The 15918-nt window shown below is 40.0% G+C and overlaps 1 protein-coding gene across 6 annotated transcripts in view; it reads left to right on the top strand.

Moving 5' to 3' along the window:
* The window catches only part of CASP8AP2 (caspase 8 associated protein 2), a 32041-nt gene that overhangs the window by 4544 nt on the left and 11579 nt on the right, over positions 1–15918 (top strand). For all 6 annotated transcript variants that reach the window (XM_036317400.1, XM_036317398.1, XM_036317399.1 and 3 more), the window contains exons 2-7: positions 1642–1724; positions 3453–3521; positions 6722–6822; positions 7603–7677; positions 8537–8652; positions 10994–13206. In XM_036317400.1, coding sequence (XP_036173293.1) covers positions 1670–1724; positions 3453–3521; positions 6722–6822; positions 7603–7677; positions 8537–8652; positions 10994–13206 — 2629 coding nt within the window. In that variant the 5' untranslated portion in view covers positions 1642–1669. The remainder of the gene's footprint in view (positions 1–1641; positions 1725–3452; positions 3522–6721; positions 6823–7602; positions 7678–8536; positions 8653–10993; positions 13207–15918) is intronic.

The raw sequence follows: 15918 nt of genomic DNA, 5'->3' as shown, positions 1-15918 counted from the left end.
CCGGCACCGGGATCAGCGTGACGGGGCAGCGCCCAAACCCCCTGACCGCCCTGCGGCTCTGTGTGTGACAGGGGGCGGGACCACAACCTCCCTATCCGCCCTGCTCTGTTCGTGACAGGGGAAGGGGCCCAACCTCCTGATCAGCCCTGCTCTGTGCCTGATAGGGGGGAGTTCCCCAACCCCCTGATCGCCCTGCGGCTCTGTGTGTGACAGTGGCGGCGCCCCAACCCCCTGATCGGCCCTACTCTGTGTGTGACAGGGTGCGGCGCCCCCCCCCCCCCCATGGGCCCTGCTCTGTGTGTGATGGGGTAGGGCCATAACCTCCCCATCGGCCCTGCCCTGAGTGTGACCATGGCGGCGCCCCAAACCCTGATCCGCTCTGCTCTGTGGGTGATGGAGGGTGGCGCCCCAACCGCCCCCCATGGGCCCTGCTCTGTGTGTGATGGGGTAGAGCCATAACCTCCCCATTGGCCCTGCCCTGAGTGTGACAGGGTGCGGCGCCCCAAACCCCTGATCCACCCTGCTCTGTGTGTGACGGGATGGTGCCCCAACTCCCCTATCGGCCCTACTCTGTGAATGACAGGGGGGAGCTCTTCAACCCCCTGATCGGCCCTGCTCTGTGCGTAACAGGGTACGGAGACCCAACCCCCCTTATGGGCCCTGCTCTGTGCGTGATAGGGGGCAGCGCCCCAACCCCCTGATTGGCCCTGCTCTGTGTGTGACGGGGGGTGGCGCCCCAACTCCCAATCAGCCCTGCTCTGAGCCCGACCAGGGGCTGCACCTAGGGATTGGGCCCGCCCTCTGCCACCCGGGAGCGGGCCTAAGCCCACAGGTTGTTATATCCCGAGGGGGTCCCAGACTGTGAGAGGGCACAGGCCAGGCTGAGGGTCCCCCCCCCCCCCAGTGCACAAATTTTTGTGCACCGGGCCTCTAGTCCTATATAATAAAATCCTAATATGCTAAGTGTCTGGTTGTCCGGTCAGCCATTCAATCACTCAAAGTGTAATATGCTAATGATATGCTAAGGCTGCTCAACTGCTTGCTATGACGTGCACTGACCACCAGGGGGCAGACATTCAAACAGTCACTATGACATGCACTGACCACCAGGGGGCAGACGCTCTGACCGGTAGGTTAGCTTGCTGCTGGGGTCTGGCCAATCAGGACTAAGCAAGATGAGCCAGACACGCCCTGGAGCCCTCCCACGGTCACTCCCCAGCTGGCCAACCTAACGTGTCCCTCCCTGGCCCTGATCGTGCACCGGTGGGGTCCCTTGGCCTGGCCTGCGCCCTCTCGCAATCCAGGCTGAGAAAACCTGCACCCCCCCCCCGAGTGCACGAATTTCATGCACCGGGGCTCTAATTTGAGTATAAACGTTAATTTGTATTTTGGTCTGTTTTATTAAATTAGCATCATTCACATTGTGACATGGCTTAACCACATCGTCAAGTTTAATATTTTTGTTTTATAATCTTACCTTTTGGAAAATGTTAGGCTTTTTTTAATAATCATGACAGAGAGTGCACTCATTCAGTGTGAGTGTGTCCAAATTTGAAAGTTGCTTTTTAACTTAAAGCTAGGTTTATTCTTTGAATTATGTTGTTTTTTAACAGTAGAAAATCTTTATGTTGAATACTTTAGATGGCAACTATCAAAAGGAAATAGGATCATGGCAGCAGATGATGAAAATGGTGATGGAACAAGTTTATTTGATGTCTTCTCGGGTAAGCGCTTATTGTAATTGTTTTTCTAAATTTATCTAATTACAAAATCATTTATTTGTTCTCATTGAAAATACCGATTATCAACTTTTTCTCTCCACACATAAATGAATTAATACAATAAAGTGCCTGGCAAATAGAAAGCTCCTAGCAAAGGTGAACTTTTAGTCTTTGAATTCTTTCAAGCCTCTTAAATGTAATGATCAGATTTTTTAGTTTTAGCTGGACTTTTTGCAATTTCAATCTTTACCATGTAGTTTGGGGGTCTCTCAGAGATTTGGGCACAATTTGGGGAATCCCCTCTATTACTTTCTAGTTGCTGTTACCACTTCTGAAATTTTTTCTCTGATTCTTCAACCTGTTAGGACTAGAGTTTTCCATCTGAGTTTTCACTGCGCAGTGTGGCTCCTACTAGGTAGGACCTGTTCTTCCACAAAAAATTGTAATAGAAGGGGGATAGGGAACTCACACAGTGCTGTTTTCTTCTTTAAAGTATTACCTCCCTGCTGAAACCGGCTTGGCTCAGTGGATAGAGCGTCGGCCTGCGGACTGAAAGGTCCCGGGTTCGATTCCGGTCAAGGGCATGTACCTGGGTTGCGGGCACATCCCCAGTAGGAGATGTGCAGGAGGCAGCTGATTGATGTTTCTCTCTCATCGATGTTTCTAACTCTCTATCTCTCTCCCTTCCTCTCTGTAAAAAATCAATAAAATATATTAAAAAAAAAAAAGTATTATCTCCCTTCTATTATTTCATGTTTTGGATTGCTCTTTAGTTCTTCAGTTCTTCAGATAGCTTTTTTTTAATGAGGTATAATTTACATATGACATATTAGTTTCAGGTGTACACAGTAATGATTTGCTATTTGCACATATTGCAAAATGATACCAAATAAGTTTAGTGGTAGAGCATTTGAATTATGGTGATGGAATTTTTTTTTTTTAAATATATTTTATTGATTTTTTACAGAGAGGAAGGGAGAGAGACAGAGAGTTAGAAACATCGATGAGAGAGAAACATCGATCAGCTGCCTCCTGCACATCCCCCACTGGGGATGTGCCCGCAACCCAGGCACATGCCCTTGACCGGAATCGAACCTGGGACCCTTCAGTCCGCAGGCCGACGCTCTATCCACTGAGCCAAACCGGTTTCGGCGGTGATGGAATTTTTTAATAAAAATTTCATAATAAAAAAAAATATGCCCTGCATCCTCTCTGATTAGTTTCTCCTGAAAAAGAAAATGAAAAAAAGTCAATCACGAGAGGAGAAATCAAAATGACGTATTATAAAACATTCAGGCTATACTTTCATTAGGAAAGGGAAAAGGCTCGAGATGGAAAGATTTCTTCACTCTAGGTTGCATTTGGAAAAGTAGTGGTCTGATAGACACTACTTTGCTATTACTGAAATTGGAACCTTCTCCCTAGTATGTTTTGAAAGTGAGTTTTTAAGTATACTTCTGAGGTAATAGAGTCATAAACCTATGTGCTAAGATCTTCCTGTTTATAAGGCTGAATAAACTGTAAAATAATTATTTTTTGTTGCAGTACTAATAAGGTCTCTTTCTTTTTCTGGCTCCTCAAAGTAGGAATGGAAAAAACTTCCCTAGGAAAACTTTTCATAGTAGAGAATAGAAATAAAGACACAGTGATAACTAAAAAAAAAAAAAAAAAAAAGCTCCCCTAAGTGAAATAAATTAGTTTTAACTAGTCTTTAATTTAATTTTCTTGCAGCTTCTCCTCTTAAAAATAATGATGAAGGTTCTCTGGACATATACGCTGGGTTGGACAGTGCTGTTTCTGGTATGTAAATCTATTCTCTCTATATAAAAGCCTAAGCGACAGTTTAACTGGTCGCTATGACGCGCACTGACCACCAGGAGGCAGACGCTCAATGCAGGAGCTGCCCCCTGATGGTTAGTGAGCTTCCACAGCCGGATGCTGCTCAGCTGACCGCTGGGCGCCAGATGCCTGGGTAACAGGCTGGCAAGCGCAGCTGCTGTGGCGCGAGCCTCTCCCACCGACACTCCCCATGTGCGCCCCTCTCCCATCTGGACCAGGACTGGCATCAGGACTGACCGGGAGCAAGCCGGTGGCCCCTTCTCAGTCATGGGTGCACCGGTATCGCCCTAGGACGGGCGCATGGAGACTGCAACGGAATGGCAGCCAGCCTACTGAGTGGCAGTGGGGCCGGGGTGAACGGAAGCGGCGCGGCACCCGCCCCAGGCTCGGCTCCTCCCTGGCTGCCTGCCGCTTCTCGCACTACTACATCCCTCAGGGGATGTTGGACTGCGGTTTCGGCAAGTTCCCCACAGGCCACGCCCAGGGACCCCCCACCGGTACACGGAATAGTTTCATTTTGTTTGAACAGTCTATTGAAAGTGTTTATGTTGTTATTAATTTCTAGAACAACTCATAGATCCTGAACAATCTGCCCATTTTTTTTGAAATGATTAACACTTAGGTAATTGTGTTCTTGCCCAAAGCTTGATCCGTAAAACAACTTAGTGCTCAGGTTTGTTACTCATCTAGGTCTCAGATTTAACTACATTGTGCAAAAATATTTTGTACCATTGAAAAGCAACTGATGGTCTTGTCTGTACATATTACTACTCCTACTATCACAGGTTACATGATACTAGGACTTTTGAAAAGGATAGTTACTGTAAATATTTTCAAATATATCAGTAAGATTGTGATATGCAGAGAGCCTCATGACCTTCCAAATTGGAAACCTTTTCCATGATCAAATCTCTAAGGCTTTGAACACATATCACCCTCATACCTGATTTGTTGACAGCATTTTAGGTAAATTGCTTTTCCAACTCTAATCTGTCAAATCATAAATATGGATGAAATGCAGGAGATGGAGAAATGTATAGTTCATTGAGTTGTGATAGACACAACATCCAAAATTTTAAACACATTTCTTTTTTCTTCACCTTTATTGAGTTGGAATTGACATAAAATTAAGATTAATGAGTACATGTGTTGATTTGATACATTTGTGTATTGCAAAATGATTACCACCATAGAATTAGCTAGCACCTGCATCACATTACATGATTACTGTCTTTTTTTGTGGTGAGAACATTTAAGATTCTCTTAGCAACTTTCAATTATGTAATACAGTGTTATTAACTCTAATGACTATGCTGTATATTAGCTCACCAGAACTTACTCATCTTACACTGGAAGTTTGTACTTTGGTCAACATATCTTTTTCCTCACCCAGCCTCCAGCTAACCACTGTTCTAGTTTCTGTTTCTGTGCATTTGGCTTTTTTAGATTCCACATGGAAGTGATATCATACAGTGTGTGTCTTTTTCTGGTTTATTTCACTTACTATACTGCCTTCGAGGTCCATGTTGTCATAAATGACAGAATGTCCTTCTTTCTCATGACTGAATAATAATTCCATTGTGTTGTACACACGCACACATATCTTTTTTATCCATTCATCCACTGTTGGACACTTCGGTTTTTTCTATATCTTGCCTATTGTGAATAATGCCAAAGTGAACATACAGAGTGCAGACATCTCTGTAAGGTCCTGTTTTCACTTCTATATATTTTTATTGATTTCAGAGAGGAAGAGAGAGGGAGAGAGAGAGAGAAATATCAGTGTTGAGAGAGAATCATTGATCAGCTGCCTCCTGTATGCCCTCCACTGGGGATTATGCCTGGGTTTTGGTATTGAGCCCAAAACCCAGGCATGTGCCCCGACCAGGAATCAAACTGACCTCCTGGTTTCTGGGTCTATGCTCAACCACTGAACTACACCAATCGTTACATATTTTGGGTATTAAACCTTTTATCAGATAAGTAATTTGCAAATATTTTCTTCCATTGGGTAGGTTGCCTTTTCATTTTGTTGAAGGTTTCTTTTGCTGTGCAGGAGCTTTTTAATTTGATGTAGTCCCACCTGTTTATTTTTGCTTTCATTGTGTTTGTTTTTAGTGTCAAATCCAGAAAAATCATTACCTCCTGTCTTTTCACGCCCTAGGAGATTTATGGTCTCAGGTCTTACATTCAAGTCTTTATACATTTTTAGTTGAATATTTGCATATGGTGTAAGATAGGGATCCAGTTGTTATTTGTTGTTTTTTTAAAAAAATATATTTTTATTGGTTTCAGAGAGGAAGGGAGAGGGAGAGAGAAAGAGAAACATCAACAATGAGAGAGAATCATCAATTGGCTGCCTCCTGCATGCCCCCCACTAGGGACTGAGTCCGCAACCTGGGCATGTGCCCTTGACTGGAATCGAACCCAGGACCCTTCAGTCCACAGGCTGACGCTCTATCCACTGAGCCAAACCGGCTAGGACAGGGATCCAGTTTTATTCTTTTGCATGTGGTTGTTCAGTTTTGAACGGAACAGGCTCTTTATTGAAGAGACTAACTTTCTCCATTGTATATTCTTGGCTTCTTTGTCATAAATTAATTGACTATATGTGTGAGAGTTTATTTCTGGGCTTTCTGTTTTGTTCCTTGCTCTATAAGTCAGTTTTTATGCCAATACATATAGTTTTGATCACTGTAGGTGTGTATTGTTTGAAATCAGAAATTGTGATACTTTCTTGCCGAAACCGGTTTGGCTCAGTGGATAGAGCGTTGGCCTGTGGACTGAAAGGTCCCAGGTTTGATTCCGGTCAAGGGCATGTACCTGGGTTGCGGGCACATCCCCGGTGGGGGATGTGCAGGAGGCGGCTGGTCGATGTTTCTCTCTCATTGATGTTTCTGACTCTCTATCTCTCTCCCTTCCTCTCTGTAAAAAATCAATAAAATATATTTAAAAAAAAAAAAAAAAAAAAAAGAAATTGTGATACTTTCAGCTTTATCTTTTGTAAGATTGCTTTAGCTATTTGTAGTCTTTGTAGTTGCATACAAATTTTACAATTGTTGTATTTCTGTGAAAAATGACATTGGAATTTTTATGGTATTGCATTGACTCTGGAAAGACTTATTTTAATATAAGGTGTTTTTTTTGTTTGTTTGTTTTAGATAGTTCTTCCAAGTCCTGTGAACCATCCAGAAATTGTTTGGATTTGTATGAAGAAATTCTTACTGAAGAAGGAACTGCAAAGGAGGCAACATATAATGATGTATGGGTTGCCAGAATTATTAAAGACAGTTATTTTTACACTTTTATAGCTCTTTACACTCATTCACTTATTTTTGGACAAACATTCTGTGTTTAGGAAGGAACTCTTAGGCTAAAAGAATATTTAAGTCAGTTTCTGTCTTTAGATCTGCTCTTTAAATAATGTTTTCTGAATGCTTGTCTAAATTTAGTTATAATTTTGTTTGATTAAATTTAAGTGTCTAAATATATAAAACATCAACAATCAGTGTGATATAACATTTTATCTTTTCATGATTTGTACTAAGTTATAAGATGTCCTAAGACTTAAATTAGAAATTTTTTTCTACCTTATTTGAATTTAAGGTTTGGAGAGTGAATCTGAAACCAAACAAATACATTATTGGTAGGGTCAACTTTATTTATTTTTAAATTTTTATTGAATTCATTGCGGGGCTAATAAAATTATATAGGTTTCAAGTGTACAGTTTTATAATGCATCATCTATATATTGTATTCTGTGTTCACCATCCAAATTTAAGTCTCTCTTCATCACCATTTATTCTCCCTTTACCCTCTTCCACCTACCCGACGCTCTTCCCTTCTTGTAATCACCATACTGTTGTCTGTGTTTAAGTCCAACTTTAAAACCAGTAATCTTACTAAATCCCTGTGAGCAGAACTAGACCTCATCTCCCCTTTTTAGTGGTTGATTTATAAAATTTTAAATATTTTGAAATGTCATTTAAGCTAAGAAAATAGTTTAGAATGATGCTTAAATTAATCTTCTTATATATTACAGTTGCAAATAAAATATGGAAAATGTCAGCTACAAATGAAAGAGCTGATGAAAAAGTTTAAGGAAATACAGACACAGGTACTATTATAATGAATATTTTATTTTTTGTCCTATTAACTTTTAAAATAAAAAAATTGGTTAGAAATTAAAATTCTAAAGCGTTGGCATTTTATAAGGAAATTTTCTTCTTAGTATTAAATGAAATAGAAAATCTGTCAAAACATGCATAATTTCCTATACAACTGATGTAGGAAAACTGCTTGATTTGTTAAATGACATTTACATAAAAGATCTGTTAGCTCGTTACCAGTTAAATAATAGAAAATTTGTAGAGATGAGATTAGTTGGTTTAAAAGAGAACGGTTTGATGAGTAAAGATTTAGAATGGCTGTTGGGGAAAATGGTGATGCTCTTAGTATTTTTGCCAACGTGATTTTGTGATCATGCTGCAAAAATCAGGAATGTCATGTTTTGTTCCTATTTTTATTTTTTACTAATGTTTCTCTTTTCTGTTTCCCCCAAGAACCAGTCAATTCTAGATTCATTCTTTGTTCATCTGAGAATTAGTATATTGTTGCACATTAAAGCTAAGTTGTTAAATATAACCTAATTTTTATCATTTTTATTTTTAGTTTTCAAGATAATGGCCCTGGGAGAACTTTTTTTATTTGTGTTTTTTTTTCCATTTTGATTCTTATTTTAAGTAGTTTCACTTTAAATGACTTTCTCTGGTGCCATATATCTTCTCTGAATCTCAGCTGCCCCATCTGTATGATGAGGATAATAGCACTTCTCATAGGACTTTCTTGAGAATTATATAAGATGTAATATACGATGCCTGGCATGTAGTTAGCATTCAATAATCATTAGCTATTATAAGTAGTAGTTTAATAATCCTATAATGTATACTTTATTAAATATATTTTATGATGTTTAGAATTTCAGCTTAAAAACTGAAAACCAGTCTCTTAAGAAGAATATTTCAGCACTTATCAAAACTGCTAGAATGGAAATACACCGCAAGGATGAAGAAATTAGTAGCCTTCACCACAGGTATAATTGAGAGGTTTGGATCTATAAATTACATCGGTATTGATATGTGTAACATTTTTAACTTTGCAAAGATATAAAAGTGATGCATTTTATTAAATATGTACGGTTTTACTGTAAGTGACTAATGGTATATTATAATGGTATATTATAATGACATATATGATTATTAAATAGAATATTGCCACATACCTCTGAATATATTCAGTTTTCAATATACTGGGATCTTTCTCTGGTATTCTTTACGCCTGAGAAGATGGTTGTATATGTGTTATGGGTCCTTCTAAGCCCCCACTAAATTACTAAAGTATCAAGAGTGCATCTGTGCTCATATCTCTTATCCTATATAATAAAAGGGTAATATGCAAATTGACCCTAACAGCAGAATGACTGGTCACTATGACACACACTGACCACCAGGGGGCAGACACTCAATGCGCTCCCACAGGGGAAGCTCTGCTCAGCCACAAGCCAGGCTGACGGCTGCCAGCACAGCGGTGGTGGCGGGAGCCTCTCCCGCCTCCTCAGCAGCGCTAAGGATGGCCGAATGCAGCTTAGGCCTGCTCCCCCTGGCAAGTGGACATCCCCCGAGGGTTCCCGGGCTACCAGAGGGATATCTGACTGTCAGCTTAGGGCCTAAGCCTTAGGCCCATTCCCCCAGGGAGTGGGCCTAAGCCAGCAGGTGGACATCCCCCAAGGAGTCCCGAACTGCGAGAGGGCACAGGCGGGCTGAGGGACCCCCCTGAGTGCACAAATTTTTGTGCACTGGGTCTTTAGTCAGTAGATAACCCTGAAATTGTCTCTCAACTGTATATTCTTTTCTTTCTCAAATGGATTCTCTCTCTCTCTCTCGTTGGGGCTAATAATCTGTTCCAGAGAATTTCATATCTCTCTTCTCCTTTGTAGTCAAACCCCCAAACAATATATAAACTTTCTTTCTCAATTTCCTATTTCTACTTACTCTCGAACCTAATACATGCTGACTTGTTTCCATTTGTCCATTGAAACAGTTATCATTTGGTTAACACTAACTACCACTAAATATATCAAGTAATTTTGACTTCTCATTTTAACTTATACTCACATGCTCTTTGACATAGTTGACCCTCCTTTCCTGAAATAGTTTTCTCACTTTGGCTTTCATAATTTTTAGTTTTCTTCCTAAGTTGAGATTTATTCTTCTGTAATTGGCTAAGTTGGAATTCCTCAAAGCTTATCTATGTCTGTCAGTATTTTCTGATGAAGTAATCTTACTCATACTAGGTCATTTCCATTTATATGTAGATTACTACTTCACATCTGTATAAAATTTTAAAAATTACCTCATCCAAAACTGAATTTATGATCAAATCTCTTTCATTGAGCTGAATAGATTTCCTATCATTCATTCTACACATAGAGACCTAGGTGTAGAATGATCATTTAATTTATTGCCCAAACCAGGGCACTTTTGTAAAGACCCTATCTCCAAATAAGGTCACATTTTGGAGTACTGGGGATTAGGATTTCAACAAATGAATTTTGAAGGGATACAGTGCAATCAAACAAGATCCATATAAGTTCTACTCATTGCCTTAGGTTGTATATCTCCTATGTTCTCTTTTGTTGTATAAAAATCTCCTCCTGTTCTCTACACATAGTACTAATTAGGAGTAGATTTGTGGAAATTCAGGAAAGTTTTGGAAGGAAGTTCAGGAAGATTGACTTATTATAAAAAATTAAAATTAGTTATTTACATACTTGTTAAGAAAACTGCTAATTTTCCGAAACATTAATATAAAACTTTAAGACTTAGGATTTTTTAAAAAACGCACAAAACAGTAAATACCATTTCCTTAGGAAAGAATGACAACTCTTTATTCTTTTTTTGTGTGCAGTATGTGCTACTTTAAGATGGCTATTGATGCTTTGGTTTACTGTGGGATTATATGTAAAACAGGTCATCTCTGTTATCCCACAGTTTCATCTTCCTTCTGTTTCAGTTGGCCTACAGTGAGTGAGGGTAAAAAATCATGTCACTGTTCTAAAAGAAGTGAATTTGTGGTTAGTTTGGGAGTTCTATGCCTGTGGTGAAGAAAGTCTAAAAGACATTGGCAGGTGCTAGGATAAAACTGAGACGTTCTCCAGAGCTTGTTTGAAAAGAGAAATGAAAGAGAGTTCCATGGTTTGAAAACTGGCCCATTTAGTTGGAAGCTGGTAACTTCTTACTACACATGCCTTTATACAAAGTAAAATTAGTGTTTCTAGTATGTGAGCCCCTGACTTTTAAAGTGTATTACATGTGATTAAAATTTAGATGATTAAACAGCAATAATTTTGTTTTTTTGTTAATTTCTATTAATAGATTGTCTGAGTTTCCACATTTTCGAAATAATCGTAAAACTACGAGGACGTCAGATATAGTTAAAACAAAAGACTTTACATCCAGACCTCCCCATTTGGATGATTGTGCAAAAACTGATCACAAGGTGAAATGTGATATTTCTAAAGATGGACATCATAGCACTTCACTCCCAAACATCGAAAAGGAAGTAAAACCGCATTTGGAAAAAAAAAGCACTTTGCATTTGCCTTCATCTATTGAAAAACACTGCACCAATGGCATTTGGTCACGTTCCCATTATCAAGTTGGTGAGAGTAGCTCAAGTGAGGATAATAGAAGAGGGAAGAAAGATAGTGGATATAGCCATTATAGTAGAGGAACTGATAGAATACGAAAAGACTTAAACACTAGCTGTGGTGATGGTGAACCAAGGAACTTAGAGGCCAGTCCAAGGCTACAAGGACGTTCTGAGAAATATGGTAAAGGTGAATCAAAGACTGAAAGCAAAAATTCAAAGTTTAAAAGTAACACAGATTTGGATTATAAAAATGAACGCATTGGCTGTTTCTGGCAGAAAGAGACCTTTAGAGAGAGGTCACATACTCGAGTAGAATCTCAGAGCGATAGAAAACTAGAGAGGCAAAGTGAAAGATCACAAAATATAAATAAAAAAGAACTTAAATCACAAGACAAAGAAGAAAGAAAAGTTGATCAAAAACCCAAATCAGTAGTAAAAGACCAAGATTATTGGCGAAGGTCTGAACGAGTATCATCTTTTCCTCATTCTAAGAATGAAATAAAATCTCATAATTCAAGTAAATACCATCTAGAAGACAGAAGAGACAGGGAAGATGGTAAAAGAGACCGGGGTGTAAGTAATCATAGTTTTCAAGAAGGAAGATGTTCATCCTCCCTTTCAACCAGTAGAACTCACAAACACATTGACCCCAAGGAAGTTGATGCTGTGCACCAAAGGGGAAATACACCTTTAGAAGCAGAAAGGCATAGAACTGAAGATAAGAGGAAAAGAGAACAAGAAAGCAAAGAAGAAAACAGGTATATGAGAAGTGAAAAAAGAACATCTACGGGACATTTGCAGAAGATTAACAAAGAAACCAAGCAAACCACTACTGACTTAAAGAGACAGAATGGACTGAAAAATGATAAAGGTGAAGTCTCTAATAATGATGTTTCTGAACGCACAGATAATAAAGACCTTGCAATTAAAGCCGAGAGTGGTCCAAATGAAACAAAAAACAAAGACTTAAAGTTGAGTTTTATGGAAAAATTGAACTTGACTCTTTCTCCTGCTAAAAAGCAGCCTATTCCTCAGAATAATCAGCATAAAATAACCAATACTCCCAAATCCAGTGGCATATGTGATTTAGAGTCCTTGGTACAGGAAAAAACAGTGATATGTGTTCCCTCTGTGAGTGAACATATCACAGAGGAAACCAAATCAAAGTTATTGGAACCAGAAGATGCTCTTGCAGCAGCAGCATCTGAACTCAGGACCAGTATTCTGGAAAGGAAAACGGAAGAAGAAAATAGTTTGTTAATTAAATCTGTTGAGAATACTATGCAGCATGACTTGCCCATTTGTGGTACAGAGACTTCTTCAGTACCTGTGGAAATGGAACAAGCAGAATCTTTGTTTCCTTCAGCAGCAGAAATGGAACAGACCATTAATTGTACAAGGACAGCAGTACCTGTGGCACTGGACATATTACAAACAAATGTTTCTCAAAACTTTGGCATGGAATTGGATACCAAGAGAAATGACAGTTTAAATTTGTGTAATATTTCTGAAGTTATGGAAATGAAGGAGGCTTTTTCAACAAAAGTTGCCAAATCCAATGAAAGCATTTTGCAGCCTTCAATTGAAAAAGCTGACATTTTGCCAGTAGTCCCTTCAGAAGTTGGTAATCCAAAGTTTGAGCCTTCTCTTGTAGAAACACCACTGGTTGAGAGCGAGTCTTGTCATCTGGAGCCTTGTTTACCTAAAGAGACTCTAAAATCTTCACTTCAGCATACTGAATTAATGGACCACAAAATGGAAATTGTTGAAACAAACTCAGTATATAATGATGAGAATTCGGTTCTGAGCATTGACCTTAATCACCTAAGACCTATTCCAGAAATCATTAGTCCTTTGAGTAGTCCAGTGAGACCTGTAGCAAAAGTACTTAGACTGGAAAGCCCATCTCGAGTTCCATTATATAACAATCATAAAGGTAATAGTTTATATTTTATAACTTAATCTTTTTTTGAGAATGTAAAATGCATAAACAAGATGAAGTGCTTTTTCTTTATTTGGGGTGGGGGGGGGAGAACTCTGGAGGGTAGGGGCAGGAATGAGCTGTGCCCAGGAGATGTGGACCTTCTGAGAGAAAGTCAAGTGTCACTGTCAGCAGGGTGGATATGTCTGTGGGGGATTCACTCAGATGTTGTCATACACCTTGCATTGTCACTCTTGTTGGATCTGAAAACAGAGGGATGAGCAAGAGGTAGATGAGGTAGACGAAGGAGTGTCCATTGTACTGGAATGCAAATGAAGTCACACTTCCTCTGAGCTCCAGCACCAGGGTGAGGCTCTGGGGAACACAGACACATACGAGGAGGAACTGGATTTTCTGGCATCTGGGCAGGAACTCGGGGGTGGCTTTCTTCCAGACAGGTGCACGCAGGGATCATTGTTCCTATGCTGGGACTTCCTCAGTAGCAGGGCTGACTGGCAGCCATTTCTGTTTGCTTCACCCTGCTTTTTCATTTTTAATAACAACACATTCGGACTTACATTAACTAGATATTGAGCCTTTTGTCTTAATTTACGTAGTTTTTTAAAACATATACTTTTATTGATTTCAGAGAAAGGGAGAGGGAGAGAATAATAGAAACATCAATGATGAAAGAGAATCATCAATTGGCTGCCTCTTGCATGCCCCCTGCTGAGGATTAAGCCCTCCTAGTTCATAGGTCAACGCTCAACCACTGACCCACACTGGCTGGGCAGTAATTTTTTTTTAAATTTATTTTTTATTTATTTTTACTTTTTTTTTAAAAATTAAATCTTTATTGTTCAGATTATTACAGTTGTTCCTCTTTTTCCCCCCCATAGCTCCCCTCCACCCGTTTCCCACCCCACCCTCTGCCCTTACCCCCCTCCACTGTCCTCATCCATTCGTGTACGCTTTTTGTCCAGTCTCTTCCTGCACCCCTCACACTCCTTCCTCCACCGAGAATAGTCAGTCCACTCCCTTTCTATGCCCCTGATTCTATTATATTCACCAGTTTATTCTGTTCATCAGATTATTTATTCACTTGATTTTTAGATTCACTTGTTGATAGATGTGTATTTGTTCATAATTTGTATATTTACCTTTTTCTTCTTCTTCCTCTTAAAGGATACCTTTCAGCATTTCATATAATACTGGTTTGGTGGTGATGAACTCCTTTAGCCAGGGGTCCTCAAACTACGGCCCACGGGCCACATGCAAATACAAATATTGTATTTGTTCCCGTTTTGTTTTTTCACTTCAAAATAAGATATGTGCAGTGTGCATAGGAATTTGTTCACAGTTTTTTTTTAAACTATAGTCCGGACCTCCAACGGTCTGAGGGACAGTGAACTGGCCCCCTGTTTAAAAAGTTTGAGGACCCCTGCCTTTAGCTTTTCCTTATCTGTGAAGCTCTTTATCTGACCTTCAATTCTGAATGATAGCTTTGCTGGGTAAAGTAATCTTGGTTGTAGGTTCTTGGCATTCATCACTTTGAATATTTCTTGCCACTTCCTTCTGGCCTGCAAAGTTTCTGTTGAGAAATCAGCTGACAGTCGTATGGGTACTCCCTTGTAGGTAACTGACTGTCTTTCTCTTGCTGCTTTTAAGAGTCTCTCTTTGTCTTTTGCTCTTGGCATTTTAATTATGATGTGTCTTGGTGTGGTCCTCTTTGGATTCCTTTTGTTTGGGGTTCTCTGCGCTTCCTGGACTTGTAAGTCTATTTCTTTCACCAGGTAGGGGAAGTTTTTTGTCATTATTTCTTCAAATAGGTTTTCAATATCTTGCTCTCTCTCTTCTTCTGGCACCCCTATAATTTGGATGTTGGTACGCTTTAAGCTGTCCCAGAGGTTCCTTACGCTATCTTCGTATTTTGGATTATTTTTTCATTTTGCTTTTCAGGTTGGGTGTTTTTTGTTTCTTCGTATTTCAAATCTTTGACTTGATTCTTGCGATTCTCTAGTCTGCTGTTGGAACTCTGCATAATATCCTTTATTTCAGTCAGTGTATGCTTAATTTCTAGTTGGTCCTTTTTCATAATCTCGAGGGTCTCACTAGATTTCTTGAGGGTCTCACTACATTTATCGGCGGTCTCACCAGTCTTTTTGAGGGTCTTACTAAATTTATCAGCGGTTTCTAGAAAGTTCTTAAACAGCCTTAAAAGGGTGGTTTTGAACTCTATTTCCAGTAGTTTGATTTCATTTCCTCCATTTCTGTCATTTGTGTCCTGTTTCTTTGTCTCCACATTTTTTATGCTCCCCTGTGTTGATAGAGTGGCTTTGTGTGCTAGGTGCCCTATAGGGCCCAGTGGCTCAGCCTACCCAATTACCTGAGGTGGACACTCTTGGTGCACCCCTTTGTGGGCTTTGTGCACAGTCTTGTTGTAGCTAAGCCTTGATTGTTGTAGGTATCACTGGGAGGAATTGACCTCCAGGCTGTGAGAATCAGCTGTGTCTGCAGTGGGAGAACTTCTGTGCTGGAAACACCCCTCCGGGGCAAGACGTGCTTCAGTGGGGCTTTGGTGCTCACTGAGTCTGCCCCCTGAGTGTGTCCTTTATGGATCCGAGGAGCTGCAATCTGGATGGTCCCACTCTGACCACCAGGCACACTGGCTCCAGGATCTCTAAGGAGGTGCTAAGCTAGCCTCTTTCTGAGGCTACCCAGCAAGAG

This window comes from Myotis myotis, unplaced genomic scaffold (genome assembly GCF_014108235.1).
Source record: "Myotis myotis isolate mMyoMyo1 unplaced genomic scaffold, mMyoMyo1.p scaffold_m19_p_7, whole genome shotgun sequence".
Lineage (NCBI taxonomy): Eukaryota > Metazoa > Chordata > Mammalia > Chiroptera > Vespertilionidae > Myotis > Myotis myotis.
This window is presented reverse-complemented; position numbering and strand designations above follow the sequence as displayed.